General features: G+C 40.4%; 1 protein-coding gene across 1 annotated transcript in view; it reads left to right on the forward strand.

The window, feature by feature from the left end:
- The window catches only part of AR (androgen receptor), a 146001-nt gene that overhangs the window by 26978 nt on the left and 94330 nt on the right, over positions 1-24693 (forward strand). Inside the window, exon 2 of the mRNA XM_019520996.1 lies at positions 7-139. Coding sequence (XP_019376541.1) covers positions 7-139 — 133 coding nt within the window. The remainder of the gene's footprint in view (positions 1-6; positions 140-24693) is intronic.

A 24693-nucleotide genomic window follows, 5' to 3' on the forward strand; every position in this document is an offset into this window, starting at 1 on the left:
TGGGAGCCGACTTCCCCCCCGACGTGTGGTACCCGGGCGGGATGGTGGGCCGGGTGCCCTACGCCGCGCCGCCCGCCTGCATCAAGACCGAGCTGACGCCGTGGATGGAGGGCTACGCGGGCGCCTACGGAGACGTGAGGTGAGGAGCCGGCGCCCCCGAGGGAGGGCATGCCCCCGGGCGGGAGCGCCCACGAGGAGCCACTGCCTCAGCCCCGAGGGCTCTTGCTCTTCTGGCCTGGCTCACAGGGCTGCTGCCGGGCGGGACACGAGGGGGGGTAGGCCCTGGGCAGAGAGGGGATGCTGGAAGGCAGAGGCAGCTGGGTCTGATCAGGGGCAACCCTCACCCCCCTTCTGGCTTGCAGCCTCCAGCACTTCAGGTCTAGGAAGCCAGAAGTCTTCCTCACACTTAGCCCCAGCTGCGTGTGCCTCGCGGGCGATGCCATGCTGGCCTTTCTGCGCCAACCAGAAGCCCGTGGAGCCCTTGCTTGGAGCTTTCCTGCCTTTTTTCCTTTTTTTTTTTTTAACTTCTCTTTAAATGACTTATGCATCTGTTTCCAGCACGCTCACTGCCCCGGGGCTAGGAACATGGGGCCGGCCAGGTCCATACGCTTTTAGCAACTGGCTAATCTTAAATTTCAGATTGAAAAAAAAAAATCTTCAGAGTGCCCATCTCCTTGGCCAGTGGAACAAATAGCTGATGAAGGTGCTGGAACAAATGAAAGTGAAGTGAATTTGTTGAAGTAAAAGTGCTTCCAGTCAATTTGAACGCGGGTCTTTCTCACCCAGTTAAAAAAGGGATCACTATAATGAAAATGTTTTAAGAAAGGGATAACTTTCTAATGTGTTACTAGCTCTGTGGGTGTCTTTTTTTTTTAATGCAAACCCCAGAAAACAAGTCATGAGGAAATCTTATATAATGCATGGGAATTCACTAAAAGTAATTTCTCTTTTGGTACTGCCATCAGGTTACAGCTTCCTCAAAGAAGGAAATAAAAAGTCTGTATGAAGAAGGTAAAAACTTTCGTACCATCGCACTGGTAGTTAGGTGTTAGTTACGTGCTGTACAGTTACATACCCACTGTAATCGAGGTAATCCTAGGGTGATTGGGTGGATGACAGGATAACCAGTGGGCTATATAGATTATATCCATTTTTTACATTGTGGTTGCTGGTTCAAATCTAGCCCATGTCACGGCTGTTTGGTATAACCTAAAAATGAGATTGTGGTTTGAGTCCAGGCACTAGCCGTCAGGTTGCTGCATCTAACCTGTCACCCTTGTTGACATGGTGAGGTCAAGGTTTAAAATGGGCAAACAGGTTCTCCATTCAGATAAGCATTGTCCTTGCCTTGGTGGTTGGCTTTGCTCTGCATTTTTTGTTGATTAAAAAAAAGACTGCTTAATTTTCTTTGGCAATGCAGCAGCTATTACAAATGTTAAATGTGTTTAAATGTATCATATAAAAAAAAGATGACAAAAAGGGGGGGAAAGGAAGGAAATTCCTGAGATAAAGTGAAGCTAACTTGTGCATGTTGTGCCAGTCTTGAGAGTTAAGTGGAGAGTGGTTATTTTAGGCTTGATTCTCTCCCCATCTTTCCTCCCATCTAAGTCAGCAGAAAGTCAAGAGAGCTGAAGTAAGCCCTTTCTCCCCTGCTTTCTGTCAGTGGACAACCCAACTTGTAAGCTGTATGGTCCAATACTGCAAAGTCCTTTCTCACACGTGTGACCCTTACAAGAGAACTAATCATGTGAATGAGGAATACTTTTGGGAAGGAGGATAGGACTGGATCCCCGTAGTGTCAAGGGTATTTAATACTTAATTACTTTATGGTAGTTCTTTGAAACCTATTATTAGTTTGATGGTTAAATTGCCTCTCTTACCTGCCATTCTGTCGGATCCTAATTTTTAAAAGTTCAAGTACCCAGGAAGGAGGTGTGCCTTCCCTCTGATGTTGTGCAGTTTAGTTACTGCTGAAATTATTTGTCAGTTAGATGAGATGTTTGCCACTTACTACCTGTTGATTGTGATCTGCTATTTCTTTTCATTTACTTCTGGATAGGAAAAAATAACAGATGAGTAAATAGTCAGAGTTGTGATAGAAACTAATTTGAACAAATTATATACCATTTTCTTTCAAATGATGAAAGAGTCACAGTTGTTAAAGCATTTTCTAGGAGAACCGTTCACCCATTGCCCTCCAACAATCAAGTCCCCTTTAATGGTCACACTTGATATAGTATGACAGTAGTTACAAGGAAGGTTTGATTATTAGCTCTGTAGGTTAACGTTCTTCCTGGCATTGCACAAATACCAAAGAATGGATTGTGCAGGGAATTTCTTCTCTGAGGCAAGTAAAATAGTCTCCTAGCTTTCTCCTTAAGATTGGATAAGGGACCCATCTAATGTGTCAACCACTTTGGCAGAACGGTGAGATTCCTTCTTCTTGACCTGGTGGTTAGCAGTAGATACTAAGGAGATGTGAGCCTTTCTGAAGGAGAAATAATGACTCTTCTGAAATGCTTTGGCCCCCTTTCCTCCTGTGTGTCTCAGCAGGACAGACCCTGGTTCTTTCATTCCACTCTTACTGCTTTAGCGCTCTTGTGTTGTCCAAGTTTTCTTTTGGCAAGCCAGGATAGGTTTATCCTTTATGTTTAGAGTCTTTAGATAAGTAGTAAAGCAGGAGTACATTCTTCCTCCCCTTAACATTTTTTATTCTTTTGTATTATATTCATCATTTCACCTTTAAAGTGTCTGGGAGGGCTGAATTTCTTAAGGGAGCACTAATGAGATTCGGAGTCTTTCGATTCTTTGTCATTTTTTTGAATCTTGCATGTATTGTAAACTGAACTTTGTTATTGTCTAAATGTTGTTACTGTCTAATGGCTTCAGACTTATTTGGTGAAGTGAGTAGAGTCTAAAGGGTGGTGCTGGGACATATATGTTTCAAAAAGCTCCCTCACAGATTATGATTCTTTTTGGCCGTCTTCGAAGACGAGACAAAACAGTAGGACATCAGGGACAAGCTAGATGATGCTACGAGGTCGAGATTTAGGCATGCGGGTGTTACCCATGTTGTGTCCTTTAGGCAGATTAGGGAATTTCAGTCTGTAGGACTGTCCATTTGGCACTCTTGAAATATATTAAATTTAATATAACGCCGAAAAGGAGAAATGTAAGTCATTGACACATGTGTATTGCTTTTACGGCATTTCATATGCCACACCAAACTGTCCCTGCAACATTCTCTCATAAGTCACAACTTCATGAATCCAGGCTCTTGATACTTTATGGACTGGTAGGGGTTTTTTAAAACCATATCTGTGTTTTTAATTATTATTAACACTCTTTGAGATGACTTAAAAGATATTTTCACAATTATAAACGGTTATAATAGGAAAAATATCTGTAGCACGGCATGTTCAGAAACCAAAAGATGTGACCTTAAGATTAGAAAGTAGGAGTAAATATAGAATTTGGGCAGAAATATTTTAGACAAAAAAAATTTTGAGGGGAAAGAAGAAAAGGCTGTAAGTGAATTAAAGGGATTATTTACTTTGAAGGATTTGCCTGTACATACAGTACATCTTTAACAACATTTCCTATCACTGGTGTCCTGTTCCTTTCCCCATCATTTCTGTTCTTTTGCTAGGTACACCCACTTGTTACATTTTGTATTAAATTAGATGGTAGTCTATTTTGGGCTGCTTCTGTCTCTTACAGTATATTTGCCTACAGATCCTAATCTTACTATGGCCTGCAGGTATTATTGTAACAATAATGATTGTGACAATAATCATTGCAACTGGAGAGGGAGACTGAGATATTTGGTATAGAGATCAAAGACAATTATTAAGATCAACCAAAGGTGAAGCGAGCACATTGGGCCAGGTGCTTTTCCCCTCTTCCTAAAATCTGTTTCATTGACTGAAATTAGTATTCCATTATCTGTGCGTATAAGACTATGAAGGAGAGTTATGTAAGTATCTGAGGAGCCCGCTCCTGCAATTGTTCAGTGGCAGTGTTGCTGTCGGCATTCCTAGGAGCCAGATCAGCCCCCTGTCTCCCTATTTGACCTTTTCTGTTTAAGCAAATAGTAATATTATGTAAATATTTCTTTTGAAGGCCAGCAGTGCATGGAAGAATGCCGTTTCTGAAACCTATCCTTCTGCCTAACTCTCTAATAGGCTTTTAGAGTCTGGTTATTAAAGCTGAATTCCAGGTAACTGTGAAAATCACCAATGTGCTAAATTATTTTACTAGTGACCAGGAAACAACCCAGAAATAATAATTCCTTCCTCAACACATTTTAAGTCTTCTTGTTAGTTAAAAACCATGGGCCACATTCTCTTTTTGGGTACATGTGGACACTCCCAGCAGTATTTTGTTTTGGGAGGGAGCAGATTCTCATCTTGCAGCATTGCGGGTGTATTTTCAGTGTTTGATTAGATCCATAGGACCAAATCCTGAGGTCCTTGCATAGGCATTAGACCCATTGCTTTAATGGGAGTCCTGCCTGAGAGGAAAAAAAGTGTTTTACCAGTTACTTCAGAGGGTCAAGCCTAGGAATCGCTTTTTGTCCAGGTCATTAGTGACAGTGAGCTTTGTGATCCCAACGTGGTGCACAATGGTAATCGTCAGCCTTTCACACATGACAAAACTGAACTCTTCTGCACCATCATCAGTTAATGCTAAGGAGTGACTGAGGCAGTGCCGGATTATGACATGCAGAGGCCATAACTATGTCCATTTTAAGATGTCCCATATGATAAAAATAATTCAATGTATGTATATTTTTGTCATATTAAAATGAAAATGTCCATATTTAGAGAAAGTGTGCAATTAAAGAATTTTTTTTTGCAAAAATCTTGTTGGTCTAATAAAGGATATCTCTACTACGAGTCTTGATTGCCATATTTAGAGACTCATTTGCCCATATCGCCTTTATCTCCTTTATTTACCAACTGATTATTATAAAACTTGATATTGAGACAGGTTTTTTTTCTTACTTAGAGGCCCCTCATACTATGAGGCCCTAAACTGTAGTGTAAGTAGCTTAAGCCTAAGTCTGGCACTGGGCTGAGAACTGAAATAGCAGTGAGGGCTGCAGATCGGGATGGAGGGAATTGGCAAATCTTTTTGGTCAGGGGAAGATTTTTCTAGGGATAAGTGCTGCCAAACTGTCATGGAAGAAACAAGGGTTTTTCAGTGATGTCTTTTACTGAGAGAAATTTTAGGAGTAAAGAAGTCTAACGATCTTGTTAGCGAGCATGAATATATTTTTTTTAAAAGGAAGATTTGAATACAAGTGGGAGCTCATTATTAATATCCTGTGATTTGCTTTCATATTGGCAGTTACCAAATTAGTCCTTAGTTTGTTTCTTTAAAAAGTTTAACAGAATAAAATCAAATGGACTATTTTACACTGTAATGTAATATTGGTAGGTTTCTGGACTACTGCACCACAACACTGAGTGGTTGATACATTTATCAGATTGGATCTGACTTATCCCTGATGACCTTAGCCAAGTTGTGTGCAGATCCTCTCCTCGCCTGCTCCATTTCGGCTCACTGTGCTCCAGAGGGGCTGGCTGGGACATGAGGGTGCTATACTGGGGGGCTGCCTGCTGGCTAGCTCTGCATTATAGCATCCTTGTGCCCCAGTTGGCCCTGGTCACCGTCTACAAGTACATTGTGGCACAGTTAATTACTTTACTCCAACCTAATAGTGCTGCATGTGCAGACAGTGATGCCAATTAGTCAACTCCACAGTAAAGTGCATGTGTAGATGCCCCCACTGTTACTTAGAAAATGACATTCACAGGTGCCATACTAACAGACAAGAAAAAGGAAATTTTTACTGTAAGAGTGGCATCTGGAAATTAAAGCCACCATTGTATGTATAAAGAACTACTTAGTCATTTAAGTGCAGATTGATATGTCACTGGTGTTGTATTCAGACACTCATAAAGAGTTTAAAAAAAAAACATTAAATGAATCCATTGACCCTGTGGAGTAGAGGGCTGGACTGGGTGACACGCTAACAGACCAGTTTAAATCTAATGCTTTTAGAGTTAGTTATAGTTCACTGTGATCAGCACAACCGGATGGATTCTGAAGTTCTTCCAGTTATTGTTGTGTGGTTGAACTACCCAGGGCTAGGAGCAAGATTTTCTCCAACCCTTGTTTCTGGGTTTGGTGGACTTGGGTTTGATGGCTTATGGCACACAAAGCAAAAAACCTGTTTATTTCATTTCTCCCTGGTAGGTTGAGTCAGTTTAATTCTGTTTTGTGCATTTGTTTATTTTACGCTTCTGATGTGTTTGCTTTTGCTTCCTTTAGGTTGTTACTTTACATTAATTTGTACTTTTTAACATTTGGTTTCCTAAATTCTGTTGGCAGCAGTTACCCAGTAATCAGTCTTGGTTAGAATTGACTTCTGTGCTTTATAGAGAGCTGAACCACGTGCAGAAGACACTTCGAACACAGAAGTTGCTCACCTAAATTAATAACATAAATCTGATTTCTACTTTTTTTTAATTATCAATTACAAATTGGAGGGGAGGATGCAGAGTTCGATTTAGTGGATTGTCGTCATGCTGAGGGGCAGTGGATCATTTGGTTTTCATTTGTAAAGGCCTTTATGATTGGTGGTGAAAGACAGAAAAGTCATTATTTCCAGGATTTATTCTCCACCTTCTTAAATTATTTTTATTTTAAAATGATGGGTTGTGAGATTTTTTGCATCTTACTATGATATGTACCAGGTATCATAAAATGGCACAGATTTCTTTCTTTTTCTTTCCCAGTCAGACTTCTGAGTTTGCTAATATGGAAATTCCAGTTAAGAAGAGTATATGCATCAGAACAAAAAATCAGTGTGATATAGAACATACATGTACATACTGTGTTTGTTCATTACTTAGGAGCGTCTTGCCTAGTATTCTTAAGAATCCAGTTCTGTAATTAAAAACGAAACATCTGTTTGCTTGTCTACCAGATGCGTCAGAAAAATGTTCAAGGGCAACATGCCCCAAGACATATTTTGAATTTCTGACTTCTGACACCAGCTGGAAACCAAGCACTCATGCTTCATATGTAAAATGACCATTTTTTTTAGCTTGCTCTGAAGTATTAGAGGTATCAAAATGATTAACCATACATAAAGCATGTAAAATAGAAGCTAGCCAATGGGTGTTCGTGGAAACACACTAGGGAAATAATGTATACTAGTGCCTAACAACACTGGCGCTTTTTAGCACCGGGGATACTGAACATGAGCCCTTGGTTCAGCAGTACATTTATAGTGGCAATAGTATATAAATTGATTGTGAAAGCTATATCTAACCTATACAATTTAACATCTTTTCACATTCTGCACATTTAATATTAATTTGGTGTTTCTCTACTACAAAACTAAGGTTTGTACTTTATAATGTTTTGCTTAGCTGGTCTTTGCTGTGTCATAAATCTTCAGTTTTCAAAGGCATGAAGTGCAGCCAAGAGAGAGTCGATTACAAAATATGCAAGGGATTTCTTTACATTTCAAGATTAGAGGGACAGTGAAAGGAAGGGAATTCTATTGCAAAAGATGCATTTTAAATGAAAGTTTAAGTATATTTTATAACACAAGAAGGAAATTGTGATTGTTCACTGGCTGACTACAAAAGAAAAGGTGTCATAATGAATAGGTTTATGTTTGCATACAATTTGGCTCACTGTCACATTCTTGTGATTGTGGTACCTGATCATCAGAGGCAAAAAGAGATATAATCAGCTGTAATTCAGTTGGCTTTTTGTGCTAATGCTGCCCTTATGAAAGGAGTCTATAATCCTTGAGAGGTACTCTGATAAACTGAACATAGAGTTGGAAACTCTTGTTTCTGAATGAGAGACTATGACAAGATTGTCAGACTTGACATGAACTAAGACAAAAAATAAGGATCTATTCAAAACTGTTGATACCTGCAGATAACTCCCAATACTAAAATAAAATAGACAAGAGCTGGAGGAGAGAGAGCAGCAGTGACAACCCAGGGGCAAACATTGTTATATTTCTGGATTCCCACATGCTCCTGTGCACTAGCATGCACACACCTCTGAATTGCATTGTGGTACATCTTGAAATGTAACTAACTGATAAATGCACCCACTTCCCTACTATACAGAGCACCAGGGAGCAAATAAAAGACTGAGTGGTTCAGAAGAATGGTGGTGACAGCCATTAATCCTCCTGGATCACGGTATATGCATGTAGGCCACCCAGACCTTCGATACATATGCGTGAGCAGGAATCTTTGGAGGAGTGGAGGCTATTCAGACCTTCCGTTAGGCCACTGAGACAGAATCTGAAGATCAGACTGAGTCCAGATGTTTGGTACCTCCATAGCTGTAGTTGTATAAGCATCTGGGAATCAAACCCAGGTCTCATTGTGTGGTAAATAAGGAGTCTACCACTGAACCACAGGGGACTGGTTCAGAAGAGTATCACAGAAAATATAGGGCTAAGTAGAATCTGGTATTCTCATCTGCAGAAAATTCCAAAATTTCAGGGAGGAGTTTCTTCATGAAGAAAAAGTTAAAATTTTGCAATTTCTGGCCAAATGAAATGTTGAGATTTTATTTAGAAAAAAATTGAAATGCCATTTTACTTTGACATTCTTGAAATATTTAGTTTTGATAAGTGTGAAATAGTTTAATGTAAAAAAGGATATCATAATACCTCTAAATGACAGCGATAATGTAATGTACCAGTCACATTTTATTTACTTTGATTTTTGTTATTTAACAGCTCATGCATTGCTTTATATTTCAATATTTTTATTTTATAACTTACTGATTCATTTTGAAATTCATATTCTAATTGGTAAGTCTCTTTTTGAGAATTGGCACTTGATATGCTCACTGATTATTGATATTACAACTGTTCATTTGTAATTGATATTTTTAATTGGCAATTTTCATCATAAACTGTATAACTGTAAATTGTTTAGTTTTATTATCCCATGCAATATTGCAATATTTTGATTCCATCAAATGAGCATGTGTTGGCAGAAAACTACAATCATAAAACTTTTGAACACCTCTAGCAAAAAAAAAAATGTTTTTTGGAGCTATTCTAATAGGTCCCAAAGAACCATACAGTGGCCCCTGTCAATCAAACATTGTAAATATATGCAAGGCATTAATTTTAACTCTCTACATTCCATTTGTGGACTGGAGATGTAAATGGAACTTCTTTCTTGTGAATTTATACTGTGCTACCAGTTTGCCCTTCAGATTTGTTCATTAGACTCTTCTTTGCAAGGATGACTACAAAAAACTTGACAATGGTTAGGCTCTTAATAAAGTGAGATTGTTGTCTGTTGTACTGACTGGGATTGCCTCATTATTTCCTTTTGTGCCCCTGGCCCGCTGGCTAACTGTACTGTACTAACTTGATGTTTCTTGGGTTGTACTTAGATTATAATCTCTTTGGGACTGCCACCATCTCTTTTTTTCCATTTATACAGCATCTAGCACAGTAGGATCCTTGTCCATGATTGGGAATCCTGGTTACTATTGCACTATAAATAAATAATTATTATTACTAGTAGTAATTCATAGGCCTTGTGTGCAAGAGTTCTGTGCATGTGATGAATTTCAGGCAAGGAGAATTTTAATTAGAGTTCTAGCTGTTCCAAATTGGCAACCTATGACAGAGATGTTCCCTGTAGTGATATTGTCAGGTCTGTCCCACATTATGCAAGTGTTTTTTCAGGGTGTTAGCAGTCCTGCATATATTTTGGAATAGATGCAGAAGTACAGCATCATGCTACAGGGATTTTACCTGGCAAGGATAACACAAAGAAGCTGTAAGATGAATGTGGTTATGTATTCATGAAGTAGCAACTTCCTTTAGTTTTGTTTAGTTTACTTATAAAACTGCTTTTCCATGTTTATATGTGTTTTGAAAATGCCACATTGGCAGCTCTAAAACACAGTCTTTGTTTTAGCAGTAGTACAGCATGGGCCGCTAAAATACAGTCTTCCCCCACAGCCTACTGCTTTGTCAATGTACCTCTACTGTGATATGGATGGAATCATCTCTGAAGTTGCAGGCATATTACGGGATTACTACAGAGTGGTTTACTCCAGGTTCTATTCTGTAATAGACTTATAAACTGTAAGTTTATAATAGTAACTGTATAAACTATTCCATATTAAAGGAGTGGACACACAACCAACTCACCCACACCGTCCACAGTAAGTGCTAGTACAGTGCCTGGTCAGTGAAAAAATGGTTACCTGCAATGAAGTTGACTAGAAGAGAAGACATGATACAGTAACTCCATCACGTAGCAAAATTACTACACATTTTTCAAGGGTTCACTTCACTACACAGTAGGCGTCCCATTCACTTTTACTATGTAGAAAACAAGTCGTGTTGTTGTGGAGGGAGAGGGAACGTCAACCACACAGCTCCTTCAATTCTCAGCCTTTTTGCTAAGGCAGTGATTCTTAACAAGGGTGATATGGCATCCTGGGGTGCCTTGAGATCTTTTCAAGAATGCTATGGAGTGCTATGCCATGTTATATTCTTAGATGTGCAAATAGGATTTACATGATAAACCCAGAGATTTCAAATACAGATTCATAGTGTTAAAAATATTCCAAGCTGTTGTGGTCTTTCTTAGTCCTTTGTAACCGAAGAATTGTTCTCCTTTTTTTTCTGCAGTCATGAAACAAGGAAAAATAAGGTGCCTCAAGCCAAATGAGGCATGTCTTGAATCTAAAAAGTTTGAGAACTACTGTTCTAAGGCACCCAATAAAGTTGCTGCCAGTTTGTGAGACTGGTTTTTGCAGTGTGCACATTTGCTCTGTGCAGACTCAGTTGATGCACACAGGCTACTAAATAGCTCTCAGATACAGTAGCTGCTTTTGTTGTCTGCTAACCTGACCTAGCACTGAGTTAGCGACACAGCGGTGAACTATGTCTCAGCCTATTGTCATCAGATAAAATGCAATTATCTGTTCTAGATGATCTCCTTTCACATTTGAAAACCCCACATTTACCTGAGGACATATGACCTGGCTGTGAATGCGGTGAAGGAAAGGTTTACTGCACAAGTACTGCTTCCTTTATTACTGTTTCTCTTTTCCAAATGGAGCTGAGCAGGCATGTGCAGGGTTATAAGGGTAGAAGTAGTGTCTCCCATTTCAGTGAGATATTTATAAATCAATAGACAGTTAAGAAGCAGAGGCAGACATGTTACTTCTATATACCTGGTAGACACAGGCATGCCCTCCTTGTCTGTTCCCCTCGTTTTTCCAGTAGTTGCAGTTGTTGTATTGGAAATCACATCACAGTATTTCATTCATAGCTGCTGTGTGGGGTCTAAAGGAAACTTGGTATTCGATTCATTGCAACATGACCAAACTAATAAAGGGCTGGTGTATGACTGTTGTGGTCACTGTGACTGATGCACTGTTTGATGAGTCTCCTCATCATTACCCTGCCTTTCCCCCACAGAGCAGGCAAGGCTTGGTAACTAAAATACTGTATTTTCTTGCATATCACATGCCCCCTAATAAAACACGCACCTTGTTTTTGGAAAGCAGAAAGTAGACAAAAAGGATTTTACCAGAGTCATGTCCAACTGTGTGACACAGAATAAGACCTGCTGGGAAAATAGAGTGCCCCAGAAATGTGACATCAGCAAGTTCCTAGTGTCAGCTGCCTCACCCAGACTGTCTCCTGTATGTTTCCAGGCAGACTCACTCTTTTGTCATACGAGGGTAAGCCCCAGACCCTTACAAGAGCAAGAGAAAAATGGTTAGTTCTACTTCTTTACTGTAAGCAATTGTTTATATAAGTTCCTTTAAAAAAGAAGTGTTGTTTTCACAACACAAACCTCATCAAACTACTACCAGCAGCTCACTTGCTGTTCCACCATCTTGGCAGCTGCACCACACACACAACATCGGCAGGCGTGCTTCTTTTTTAGTAAAGAAAATAGCTTCCTTGCTTAAACCCCAATTTTGAGGGGTTGATGGAGGGGGCAAAAATGCATGTTGTATGTGATAAAATGCAGTATCTGGAAAAGTATCTGGCCAATAAAAGCCGTATATGGAGGAACTGCTTAAAAGACCAGAGACTGCTGGTGACTGTTAACATGGACCCAGGCCTTTTTATAACCCAGAGCATTTCACACTCCAGTAGGCAGCAAGTGGAATGAAGTGGGGAAGGATTACAGAGCAACTGACTGAATGTTACTGAAGTTGCCTCCGAGGAAAAAAGGAACATATATGTACATTGCTTGTACTTTGTGTTTTAGTGGAGTTGTCCACTGCTTCCATATATCAAATAATGAGTGCTCAGACTTCTTGATAATGAGTGTGGTACAGTATAGATCGATCGATCCCTGGATAGATGAAAGAATGGCTTCACTGTTAAATATTTTTGTCAGCCAAATACCCAATACCATGTTTATTTCAGATAATAGAGAAGCTTACTTTATAATAATGATGAATTACGTGAGTATCGACATTGCTGCCTGCTTCTCCCCTCTTCCTTCAGAAGTGTTTGCTTCAGCAGTGTGAATGGGAAGAGGAGGTAGATGAGAGGAATGTGCTGGGTGTGTGGGTAAAAGCAAATATCATTAATGCTCTTACAGTGTATACAATGCAGAATGTATCTGTGTCCCCAAATCAACCAGAGCGGGTCCTTGGGATGCAGATCGTGGTTCTCAAAGAGGCTAGCTGCAGTTAGTACAAAGTGTAACTTAGGAGTAAACTTTGTATATTAGCAAGGGGATACAAAGTCATATTATCTAGTATACAAAAGTATATTTGTTTTTTTCTATAGGTGTCTTGTAGTTTAGATCTTCTGCATAAGTGTTCATGCTAGTATATAGTAAAATACAGTGCTGTGGCTCTGAATAACTGAATGGAAATATAATGAGACCTCTTTATAAAGTTCTTTGAGACCTACAGATATAAATCTCTGTATAAGAGCTAGATGTATTATTGTCATTACCCATTAAAACACAGAAGAGTACAAATTGGATGGTTATATGAACATTGGTTGCTCATTTTAGGATGGAAAATAGTTGTGCTGAGAGGACAAAAACACCACCAGTAAAATTTCTTCTTTTTTTCCCCTTAAGCTCAGTGGAAATTGGCATAACAGCCCTCTTCATCCTCTGCTTAGTGGTATCACTCATGGTGCCTGTGATTTCATTATTTTAATTTATTAATTAAAATCTATGTTAATCTATGTTATAATTTTAATGCGTTGTACCAAAAATGCCAGTGATTTCCCAGGATTCCAGTGGTAAATTGAAAAAAAAACATAACTAAGTGGGTTGGAGAGTATGTAGGGCATCTCTCCTCAGATTGCAGTTGGTATAAGGTAAATCACCTCTGGGTCCTAAATAACTTGCTCTAATATATGGAGTCAGTGATCTTGCATGGAGCATCATTCAGGGCACAGTAGAACCTTACAGTTACAAAATTAATAATGGAACGATTCTTCATTAATAGGTTAAAGAAATATGCCCCCTTACTAAAAGTATTAATTCAGTCTGTATTTTAAAATAACCATGTGTGTGGACTTAGATCAATATGTGTGTTATGTACATACACTCATGTACAAGTAGTAGTGTAGATAATTCTTATATTGAAATACTAATTTGAATGAAGACTTCAGTGCAGACACTAGGTGTTGAATTAACTCAGCTATCTTTGGGCTTAGTAGTTGAGAACCAGACATACTAAGTAAAGAAATAACGTTTTTTTTTTTTGTTTTCATAGAGTCAAAGAAAACAATTTCATCACTTCAGGTTTAAAGTCAAAAGCACAGTTGACTTTGGCAAGAATAGGTAGTAGCACAATGTAGAATTTAATTTCACTTATTAGCTCCAACAGGGACATGACTAAGCTCATTAAAATAAAAGGAATCTGACACAGGTGTCACGGCAAAATACTTCTGGTAAAGGTTTCTGATATGGATTTTCTTCCACCCTGTTTCTCAGCTACCGCAGTTTTAGCCTTCTATCTGCGCTACTCTTCTTGTGTGATTTGTCCATTGACTTCTTTTACTCTTTTATGGGCTCTTGATTTAGGGCAGTAAAGTCTCAAGGAAGAGGAAATTCCATTAAAGATTCACGTGTCTTTACTTCACTTATTTATTAGAATTCCCAACTTGAGGTGTGGGACGTACCTACAGAGGTAGTTTTGGTTGATGTTTTTAATGGAATAAAGCATACATGTTTTATTAATAAATAATACTACTGTAGTTACTCAAATAGATGATGACCCTGGTTGTAAGATAGCCCCCCCAATAATTAGATTCTATATATGGAAAATTTATAAATTTGTTATAGTTTTCCAGGTATATAATCTAATTATTGGAGGCTTGCCTTGAATTTTTCCCCCTCCCATTGCTACAGTAGGGAAAATAAATCTGCGGGACCAGGTAGCCCTTTGCACTCTGCCTCCCCCCAACTTTTTCCCCTGGCAGCCCCCTCCCCCTCTCCTTACTTTCAGACCCTGCTCTGTCTGAGCACATGGAAGCAAGGAAGACATTTGAAAACAATAACCTTGAAATCAAACATGGCTGTAGCAATGGACATACAGGACCTATGCACTTAGTGCATCCAGAATTGATGCATGTTACCTTTCTTTTTAAACTACTGCAAGTTTTAGGACAGCTGCTCCATAAACATACTTTTGAACAGCACTTTGGCACCTATTTGTATGTAGTACAAACTATGTGTGATATTAATCCAAAGCCAAAGGCTTTCATTGTACCACATAGTTAGTTGAGCTGGGTCCCACCAGAGTCAACAGGATTTCAAGCCATGGTGACCCCACAGCTCAGTACTACTCAGTATGTGTGTGGATTCCAAATACCCCTCCCAAAGGATCCACGTGTTAATTAGCCCCTAGTCATGACTAGAACTGGGTGTTCTTGTCACAAGTCCTGGGATACTCCAAAAATTTATATGCAGATGAGGTACAGGGTAACATGATCCGGTTTCACCTCATGGAGGGAAGAGCCACAATAAACATCTGCGCCAGGCTGAGAGAACAGGTGACAGAGGGATTCTGGTTAAACTGTATACAAGGTTGTGGCTCACCATGACTTGAAAAAGAGTCAGCAGTGAGGGGGACTGCACTTAATGGGCACTGCTATATGTCTTATTTAGATAGGCTGCAGTAATCTATTCTTGTGGTAGGTTCCCATCAGCATGTTTGCCCAATTCAGGCCATTTTGTATATAACTATGTTCAGTGTTGGCTGTGTTTAATCAACTTCATAGTTGGTTTCTGTTGCTGAACATGTGCCGCTTTTGGCTGCAATTTAATGATAGTGCATTTAGTGAAATTTCTTTGTGTGTGATTATAAGATGAGGAGCTTTCTTTCTCATGCCAGTTGGCAGAACAAACCTCGTATAGTATTTGAGTACATGTGGTAATAATAAACAGTTAAATTCCAGGTTCCATTTTGTTAAAGTTGTCAGATTTTTAAATGAAGTATCAGTTTCAATGAACTATGAAATAATAATACTCATTTTATAGTTCTTTTGATCCAAAGATCTCAAAGTGCTTTACAGACAACTAAGTTACCTTTAGAGGATTCCTAAATAGTGAATATTATCTATTTTTACAGCTAGAGGAAAACCAAAACTTATAGGGAGTAAGAGACTTATGGTAAAAAGGTGGTAGGGTAGAGAGGAGACAGGGTAGAAGCAAAACAAAGTGCTTGAGCTATAATGAGACCTACAGCCCTCTGCTGCAGTCACTGGCTGAAACTTTGAAATTGTGGCAGCTGCATACAGTGATATGGTCTCCAGCCAGGAGGTGTGACAGGACTTCTGCATCCTGTGGTTCCCCTTCACCCCCTACTGGGGGCAGGGGCAGCGGAGTGGACTGTCAGTGTATGTTCTGCCTCTGCTGTCCTGGAACACTCCCCTCCCAGAACAAGGAGACTACAGCAGGGTTGATTCTCCATAAGCGTTTTCCTGTGTGCTTAACCTCTGCTTTTCCACTGTAACCAGAAAAAGGTGCAGGGCCTCTAGTCTCCCAGTTTTCAGTCTCCTGGTTCCAGTGAGGGGATGTAGGGCCTCCAGTCTCCTAGTTCTTGTGGTGGGGTGCTCCAGGAAATGACAGTAAAGCATGCAAGAGTGCTCATTGACAGTCTGCCCCTCTCTTCATCCCTCCTGCTGTGTGGGGAGGGCAGAGCACTGTGGAAAGCTCGAAGACCGAGCTGTGCCCTGTCACGCTCCATAGAGCATGTACACATAACAAAAAGCACTTCCTTTTGAAGCACTTTATAAATAGAAAATGGTTCCTACAGCAGCAGGAGAAGGACTCTATGCTGACCCTTTTGCAGCCTTAAGTATAAGGTGGGTGGATTGGGAAGGGGCATGTAAGATATGAGATGACAGGTCTCTGCCTTTCAGTGCTTCTCTAATTTATACCAGTGGGATATACAGGCCTCCAGTTGGTACCGAATCCACCTAAAAGCCACTTTCTCTTGAGGTAGTGTCTTCTGTGATGTGCACCATCCCCGGATTTCTATAAAGCCTTCCGTTTTTTCAGGTTTGCTGCCTGAAAGCAAATCAAAAGGGGTAGGATCAGCCTTGTAACTCATCTATTGTTAGAAATGACTACATTTTCCATCCTTTAAATTGTTTTTAAACAATAAAGGCAAACAAGGTAGAATCTTAACAAATGGCAATGAGTAGCAAAGGTAATTAGTCCAATCAAAGTGAACTGAATTATCATTCTTTATACCTAATTACACTTGTCTAAAAAGAAATAAACTGACACAACAGGTAATTACTGTAAATGCCCTATGATACTCAGCAGCCTTCTCCCCCACACAGTGGGCACTGATCCAGTCAGGACTGGAATACACTGCTTTTCTCCTTGCTTTCCAGATAGTGCCACAGATCTGAATTCTGCCCTTAGGTACATGTACACAGGGCTCACAGCAATTTCTGCATGAGATCCACATTTGAATACAGAATTGGGCTCACTGTAGCACATAGGTAGCTATCCCTGATTAAGAATCCTATCCACTGTTTTTCTTCCACAAAGCATTTTTCTTTCTCTCAGAGGGCGGGACTGGGCCAATTCTAAGTAGATACCCAAGTCTCTCTGCTCACATGCCTCAAGTAATTGACAGTGATCTCTCAGTCTAATGATATTAGGGCATTATATAACAGTGTGTGTGGAGGCTGACAGCATCACAATGGTGCGGCCTAAGGAGAAAAGGATATATATTAAATCCTAGAAAAACAGCTAGATCCATAAATGTCAGAGCACCGTCTCAGAGCAGCATGAGGTGAAATTACATATTACATTTAGACCATACCAAAGGCACTTAAAAGGCAAATGTCTGCATGTTAAAGCTTGTTAACTTGTGATAAATGCCCTCTGAGCGTGTCAGAGTCACGCTAGTTTAGGCAAAGGTTAACTCTAAGCCGTCCTACCCAGCTTGCGTTAGGGTAACATCAGTCTAATCCATGGAGATAAAATGAGCAATTTACAATCCTCCAGCATCCCAGAAGGCACTGTTCCCAGCCTCTCTCTTCCCCAGAGCAGGGATAGTACCCAGGTCTCCTAACTCCTAGCCATGCCCCTGCTCACTAGATCTCTAGTAACAGGTCAGACCTATGCAGGCAAGAAACAATATTGGCCCTTAATGTGCAGCTGCTCACAGTACACTCTGACTTCAACAATGCTTTAACATTTCAGATATTTACTAAATATAATGTATAATTTCACCCTTGGTTCTTTTAAAGGCTGCTTCTGCTGAGAGGATGGAGGACGAATTCTTGAAACAGGTGTTTTGTAGGTTAGCTGAAGAGGCAACCAGCCTTGCTTTGTGGTATGACAACTCCAGTGACTTCAGGAGAGCTACACCAAGGATTAATTTAGCCCTATACACTGTATAAATGCATAGCATACGATGGATGCACATTAGCTATCAGAGCCCAGATGACGGCAGAGAGAGACCTTCTGCTGATACGGCTCTGCTTACTCTCATCTAGTGCCCATACACTTCAGAGCCATGAGCAATGTAAGTGACAGGAACAATTGAGAGACTTGAACTCATCTTGAAATCCCATCTGAAGTTTCCCAGCTGCCAGTACAAAGCTTCACCAGTCTAAATCAGCCCTCCCCCATACTCGGGTCTTTCCCAGACAGCTGCAGATTTTGCAGTGATATAGGAATTGTGCTGTTGCATTTTACTTTTGGGCTCATGTATCATTGCTGGGATTGGCAATATAGGTTAGGTTCTGGCAGCTTGTACCGGGAGAATCCCAGGTGAATCCAGCCTTGTGACTAGTTTCTTTGCCCACGCTGGCAGGCCACTAAATACATCACATATTCCACAAAATGGCTTCCATCAACAGAAGACAATCACAGAAATGCCAGTGGGGAAAATGTGGTTTTCTAAAAATATATTTCATATATTCACTAGGAAACTGTAAGTGCAAGGGAAAAGACTGTAGCTTCCTGGGAAAATCTTCTCCCTTTCAGTTTCTCTTTCTTTGTTTTTTTTCATTTTGTTGGAGCAAATGACTTCTTCCTCCAAAGGGCTGTTGTTGTTATTGTCTTTTTAAAGATGATATTTTAATATTATCTGATGTTTTCTAGAAAACTTTTCAGTTTGGCTGGTGTAACATATTTTAGCTTCATTGGCTTCTTTGCTGGGTAGGAATGCCAGAAAAAAACACATTGACCTTGGCTCCTGTCCTGAGAACAGAGTACAGGAACAGTTTTTTGTATCAGTAATTTACCATTTAAGATTCTCCCCTCCTCCCCCTTCCTTTATATCTGGAATGAGAAGCATCAGAATTTGCACACTTTATAAAAAGTTGTTGGGGAGGATTTTGACAAAATATTTTTTGAGTTCCACTTTGTCTTTTAAAGAAAGAGAGAAGTAATTTGAATAACTCTTCTGATTAATTTCTTTCATTCCACCAATGCAATTCGAAGAATTAACTGGAAAAAATATAAGTTGTCCTTATTAATATTTTAAGCCATTCAGTCAGTTGTTCCTGGGTTGTATGTTCATCTTGACTGTACATGTGCACACATACAGAAACAGTAGATCTAATTGTGTATCTGTTTTATACAGAAACAGTAGAACAGATTGTGTATCTATTTTCTCTTGCTATGCTAGCAACAGCTGCAAAATGTCTGGCAGCACAGGGAAAAAAGCTGTACCCATCGATTTCCTCAGAAGTGCCACAGGATATTGGCTCTGGAGGAGTGAGGTTAGACTCTTGTGAACCCTGTGTTACTTGAGGTACAGTTTGGTGCAAAGCTAAGGATTCTGGGCCCATGAGAAGGGGACATTGTGAGGCATGAGATAAAAAAAGAGAGTATCTTGTTGAGAAGATATTTCCAGATGCAATTTACCTCTGTAAAGATTGTTACTCAGTCATAAACATTCAAACAAGATTTCTTTTACTCATCTGCAGTTCTTCTGAACTTCTTTAAAGCAAGTTAATGGGAATGAAAAAGTTCAGAAGACAGTCTGTTGAGCTCCCTATTCATCAACTCATTCAAGGTGAATCGCTGTCATAAGAGGCATTGGCATATCTTATGATTTCTGAATTTCATTTGTATCAGCTTATGTTTGTTAACACATTCAGGTGTCCTCAGCTTGTTAATGGCAATGTCTAATGGCCTACTAAGAGATTGATCATATTTTGCTCATCCCAAGTAATGTATACTCTTAAAAAGGGGTCTAGATCCTTTTTCTGTATAAAAATATCTATGGAATAAAGGGGTAGGAGGGAAGCAAAACCTATTTCAAAAGTTTTCTTAGCCAGATGCCTAAAATGCTAGATGCAGAGTCCAAAATAGGAATCCCTAGGTGAAGTTCTATAATCTTTATTATGCAGGTGGTCACAGTTGATAGTCATAATAGCCTGTCTTGGCCTTACAATCCCATAAAAAAATAGCTAAATACCAGATAGCGACTGTCATGTTTGTCAGGAAACAAGACTCGGGTAAGTAAGACCTCAGCTATACAGTAGATGGAATCACTTCATATGCATCGTCTATATTAATCCAATAACCTGCCAGCTGGCATCCTTTTGCAGTGCTTATGACACATCAGAAAAACATAGAGTCTCATTTTGACCAACTTTGCAGGGTGTGTGCTAAGCTGGTCTTAGCTGGAGGTTGCTCTTTTGCTTTTAACTTGGCCACAGATGGGAGATCATTTCTACCAATAAGAATTTCTCTGCACATGTGACTTAAAGCTGGAGGCATATGGCAATGGGGCTGAGACTCCCTGACTACACGTCCCAGCTCCCTGGCTTTTAAATCACTGGATGTGCAGCCCAGCGGGGGGGCATACACAGCATTTAGAGCCCATGGGGCCTGAACTGGAGCGGGGTGGCATTTAAAGCCCGGAGACCAGGAGCTGGGCATAGCTTCCAGGGCCTTAAGTCCTGGCCCCACAGATTTTGGATCCCTGCCTATGCTCCTCAACTGGACACGGGAGGCAGTATTGGGGGGCCAGGAACCTGGGTAGAGTTAGCTTCCCCAGCCACAGTTCCTAGCCCCCAGGGTTTTGCAGTACCTGCCCCAACTGCCCAATTAGGCAGAGGATGCAGCAAGGAGAAGCCAGCAGGGTCTGGGAACCAGGCTTAGGGACAGCCTCTGTGCCCTGGTTCCAGATTCCATAGCTTTTGCAATCCCTGCTGTCCAGCTGGGTGGCAAGGTGTCATTTAAAGCATGGGGGCTGGGAACTGGTGTGGGAGGGGCATTCTTACAGAGGTGGTACCCCCGGGGCTCGGGGAAAGCTCCAGCCCTGGGTATTCCTGTCAAGTGCATGGGGCAGGGCTCTTCTCCCACAGGAGGAACCCTACCACATCCCCAGGAGGGTTCCTGCTGGAGGAGAATGGTCCCTCCAACCCATCCCGCCTATAGGCTGATTGGCATGGGGGCAGGGTCCCCGTGGCTCCCTGACAGCTGCTTTGCGGGGAGGAAAATTAGAGTGCTGTGGGATACTGTGTATCTTCAAAGTGGGAGAAAAACATGGAAACACAGGCTGTTCCTATTCAAGTTAGTGTAGGAGGGAAGAGATCTTTCTGGTTAGAAAAGGCAGAACTTCCATGCAGAAGAGCCATTCAAAAGAAAGTCCTGGAGTGACCATACATTTTCTGTGCTGGGAGAAATGCCTTTCACCCAGCACAAACATAACATCTGTACATGACCATTAGCTGTCTCTTAAGAGGCTGCAAAGCATCAGAGAGTTCATGATGATTGTAGTTCTACTTCATAGTCATAACTTACAAACATGTAGGATTAATTACTTTGTATCTGTCTCGTGGTTTGGAAATGTAACCTGGTCTATAAAAATGTGATGTAGTCATTACTGGTACTTCTCCTTATGTACTGATTTGTAATTAAAGTAAAAAAAGAAAAACATTCTAAAAGTATAAACATGGTAAAGGATATAAAGTTTATAAAAATATGTTACCCATCTCTGAGAGATGTTTCTTTGGAGGGTTTTTACCTGTGATAGGAAACAGATCTCATGCTCATTTCCATCTCTCCACATTTTAACCACGAGTTGGTGCCTGCTAACAGCCTGTGTTTCCATCAATTTCTGGTATCTTACCTTGATCTAAAAGGTTTTCTTAGTGTCTCATGGATTAGTTGGCCAGTCTTGCTTTTTTTGGAGGACTTATTCATCTTTCTGGCCCAGAGCTGTTTCCCAGTGGCCTGAGAATATGTGGGGGATAGACCACACATGCTGCTGTGGTGGGTAGGTTGGGCTTTTGTGTGTTTGCGTCTACGATGTGTTGCTGTGGGTTTTGGAGTTGCCAGTCATGTCACACGATGCATTAGTTGGTATGCTCTAAGTTTTAACTTAAATGATACCTTGTCACATGACAGAAATCAAAGTTAGAATTAACATTCTAGATAGCCTATGCAGTCATCTTTCCTGCTAGCTTTTGAAATGTCTCTTTCAGACAGAATGGAAGTTTGGTTTTAATAGAACGTCTTAAAAATTCAGTGTTTAAGGAAGACTGAAATAGTTTATAGGTTGTTGTGCACACTTCATCATGTTTTTCCAGTACCTTCCGTACGTGTATCATACCAGCCAACTAACTAAGCATTACTTAGTTAGAATCAGGTGTACATACCATTTTTTCTGATTGAAAAACCAAATTGGAACACAAATTTTAAAATTTCTTCTAAAATAGAAATTTTGAAACATTTTACTTTAAATACCTAAGAATATATTAAATAGCATAGAATTAAAACCAATGTTTTCATATTCTATGCAATCCAAATAAAATTAGTCAAAAAAACAAAGTTAAAATAAGTATTGTTGCTTTATCTAAAGGAAATATTAGGACACTATCACAATGAAACAGGAGTCAGAATTGTTCATTTTGAGTTCCCACTGTTGAAAATATTGTTGAAACTGATATATCTGCCCTTAAATCATTATAATATTTATGAAACTACCTTTTTCCAATGGAATATGGTTCTGTCCATTTTCTTCCATTGGCTCTGCTTACTACAGTGTAACTTATGCCTCATGTTCCTTATCTGGCCCCTGTGAACTTGGCTTCAGGATTTTAACTTTATTTCCTACCAGGCCAAACAGCCTGAAGGGAGAATTGTAGCTAGATAAATAGCTAGTAGGAGCGTGGAAGGAGATATAAATGGAAGAACCCCACCCTCTTCAGCTTTTAACCCTTCTTTTTTACCCCGAGACCCATCAGCTGTGGATGGGCCTCACAATCTCAGCCTTTGGCATACAGGAAATATAGATAATCGTGGGATTTCTTTTGCATTGAGCAAAAGCTCACTGGTAGCCTTCAATATTAGATCCTGCCTTCTTGAGAGAGGGAACACTGGCTTGGAGCTTGGGTAACTCTATTCTCTTTTGAAAGCACCTTTGATATGAACTGCCTTTTGAAATGGGCAGGAAGAACATTAACTTATATACTTTGAATGTATTTCCTTGCAACTGCAACCTTGCAAGTCGAATAGTTTCCTCACCCATTCTTTCCCAGGGTCAAAAGCCCATGTCCTTGGAAGAATATACGCCTACTGCCTTCTGTTCTATCTGAACAGGGAAGATGTCAGCTTTCATTGCTGTTCAACTTGGTTTGAGTATTCACTTCACTGCTACTTTATGTGTCCCTTGTGGTGAGAGGAGAACAAGTTCTCACTGATTTTTTTTTTTTATTTCATGCTTGCAAAGAAAATTAGCATTTCCTGGTCTGCTTGAGTTCACAGCAACAACATGAAAAAGACAAGTTTGGAAGAAGATCATAACCAATTATTTTTCCCTTTTTCCCTACTAATCCAAATACCAGGGTTTGCTTAGTCCTGTCTAGGCTAGTGCAGGACTGGTCCATAGCTGTAACTTAGGTCATACCTACACTGGCATTGGACCAGGCCAGGAAGCATTGCAATGAAGCAAGACATGCTTGTCTCACATGCGCTGCATCCCAAAACAGGTGACATGGAACAATACTGGGCCTGTGCTAGTAGCTCTGTCCCTCAGGCTTATTGGTGTGCACACAGCACCACTCTTAAGGTGGCTACATTACATCCAGTTGGGGGTGTAGCACATGTGGAACAGGCATGCCATTCATCACAGCAGTGTTCCCACCTGTCTGTGCAAACTTTCTCAGTTTAAAATGGAGGAGGACCAGTACTCCCTGACTCAGGACGATTCTCCTGTGCTGAATAGATCCTCTAGAATCAGCAGTGCAAGGTTTGCACCCCAACTCTCCTGGTGGTGAGGCTTAGAGCAGCAGCACAGCAGCTGCAAATGAAAACTGGGCTCTATCTGAATTATTCTCAGACTTTAGGAGAGTTTGCGTCAGGGTAAGAGCCTCTCTCTGCTTTTATTCTAAACCTTCAACAGTTCTGAGATGACTATCTTTCCAGTTGCTTAAAAGAGCATTAAGGGAACATTCTCAAGGCTGGGCAGCCTAAAATTAGACCTAACATCTGTGTTTTGGTTTCTAGGCAAGCTTAAGAGAAAATGATTTCTGCCTGCTTTGGTTCTCTGACTGTGAATAAGAACAAAGCAGAGAGGCTGAGCAGAGGGCTGGTGTGGCTATATGGAACCCAGAAGTCTAGGTCTCCAGCAGTCTTGTCACTCAGTAAAACTGAAGCATATTGAATGCTACGGTTAGCTTGAGAAATCACATCTTGACTTTTCACACTGGTGTAGATCACAAGCAAACTTTTTAAGCTCAGTGGGGCCGACCCACTGTAGCACTGGCCTAAAAGACAGGAGAATTGGACTTTCTGCAGTTTCCAAAATAAACTTTTAGATTTCTGACATTCAGTCTACTTAGCCTCTGTCTGGCTGGTGCCAATATAAGAGTGCACTAATATAATAACACACATGTTTGGATCTATTCACTTATATCAGGTATTCCTGACATTTTAACCTGTACTCAGGTATTGAAATATTCACACCCATCAGTTGCTGTTGATCTCAGGAGACTTTGGGATGGTAACAATGCGTGGGGCATTTATAGATGTGCTCTGGGAGTGGGGGGTGTGGGGACACTTGAATTAAAGTGGCTCTGAGAGCCACTTTAATTAAAGCGCTAGAAACATCATGTGTATCAGCATCCCCACACTGAAAAATGTCAGTGGGGGCACTTTAATTAAAGCTCATCATTTAATTAAGGCA

Source organism: Gavialis gangeticus, unplaced genomic scaffold (genome assembly GCF_001723915.1).
Source record: "Gavialis gangeticus isolate Ggan-Ray unplaced genomic scaffold, GavGan_comp1, whole genome shotgun sequence".
NCBI classification, from domain to species: Eukaryota; Metazoa; Chordata; order Crocodylia; family Gavialidae; genus Gavialis; species Gavialis gangeticus.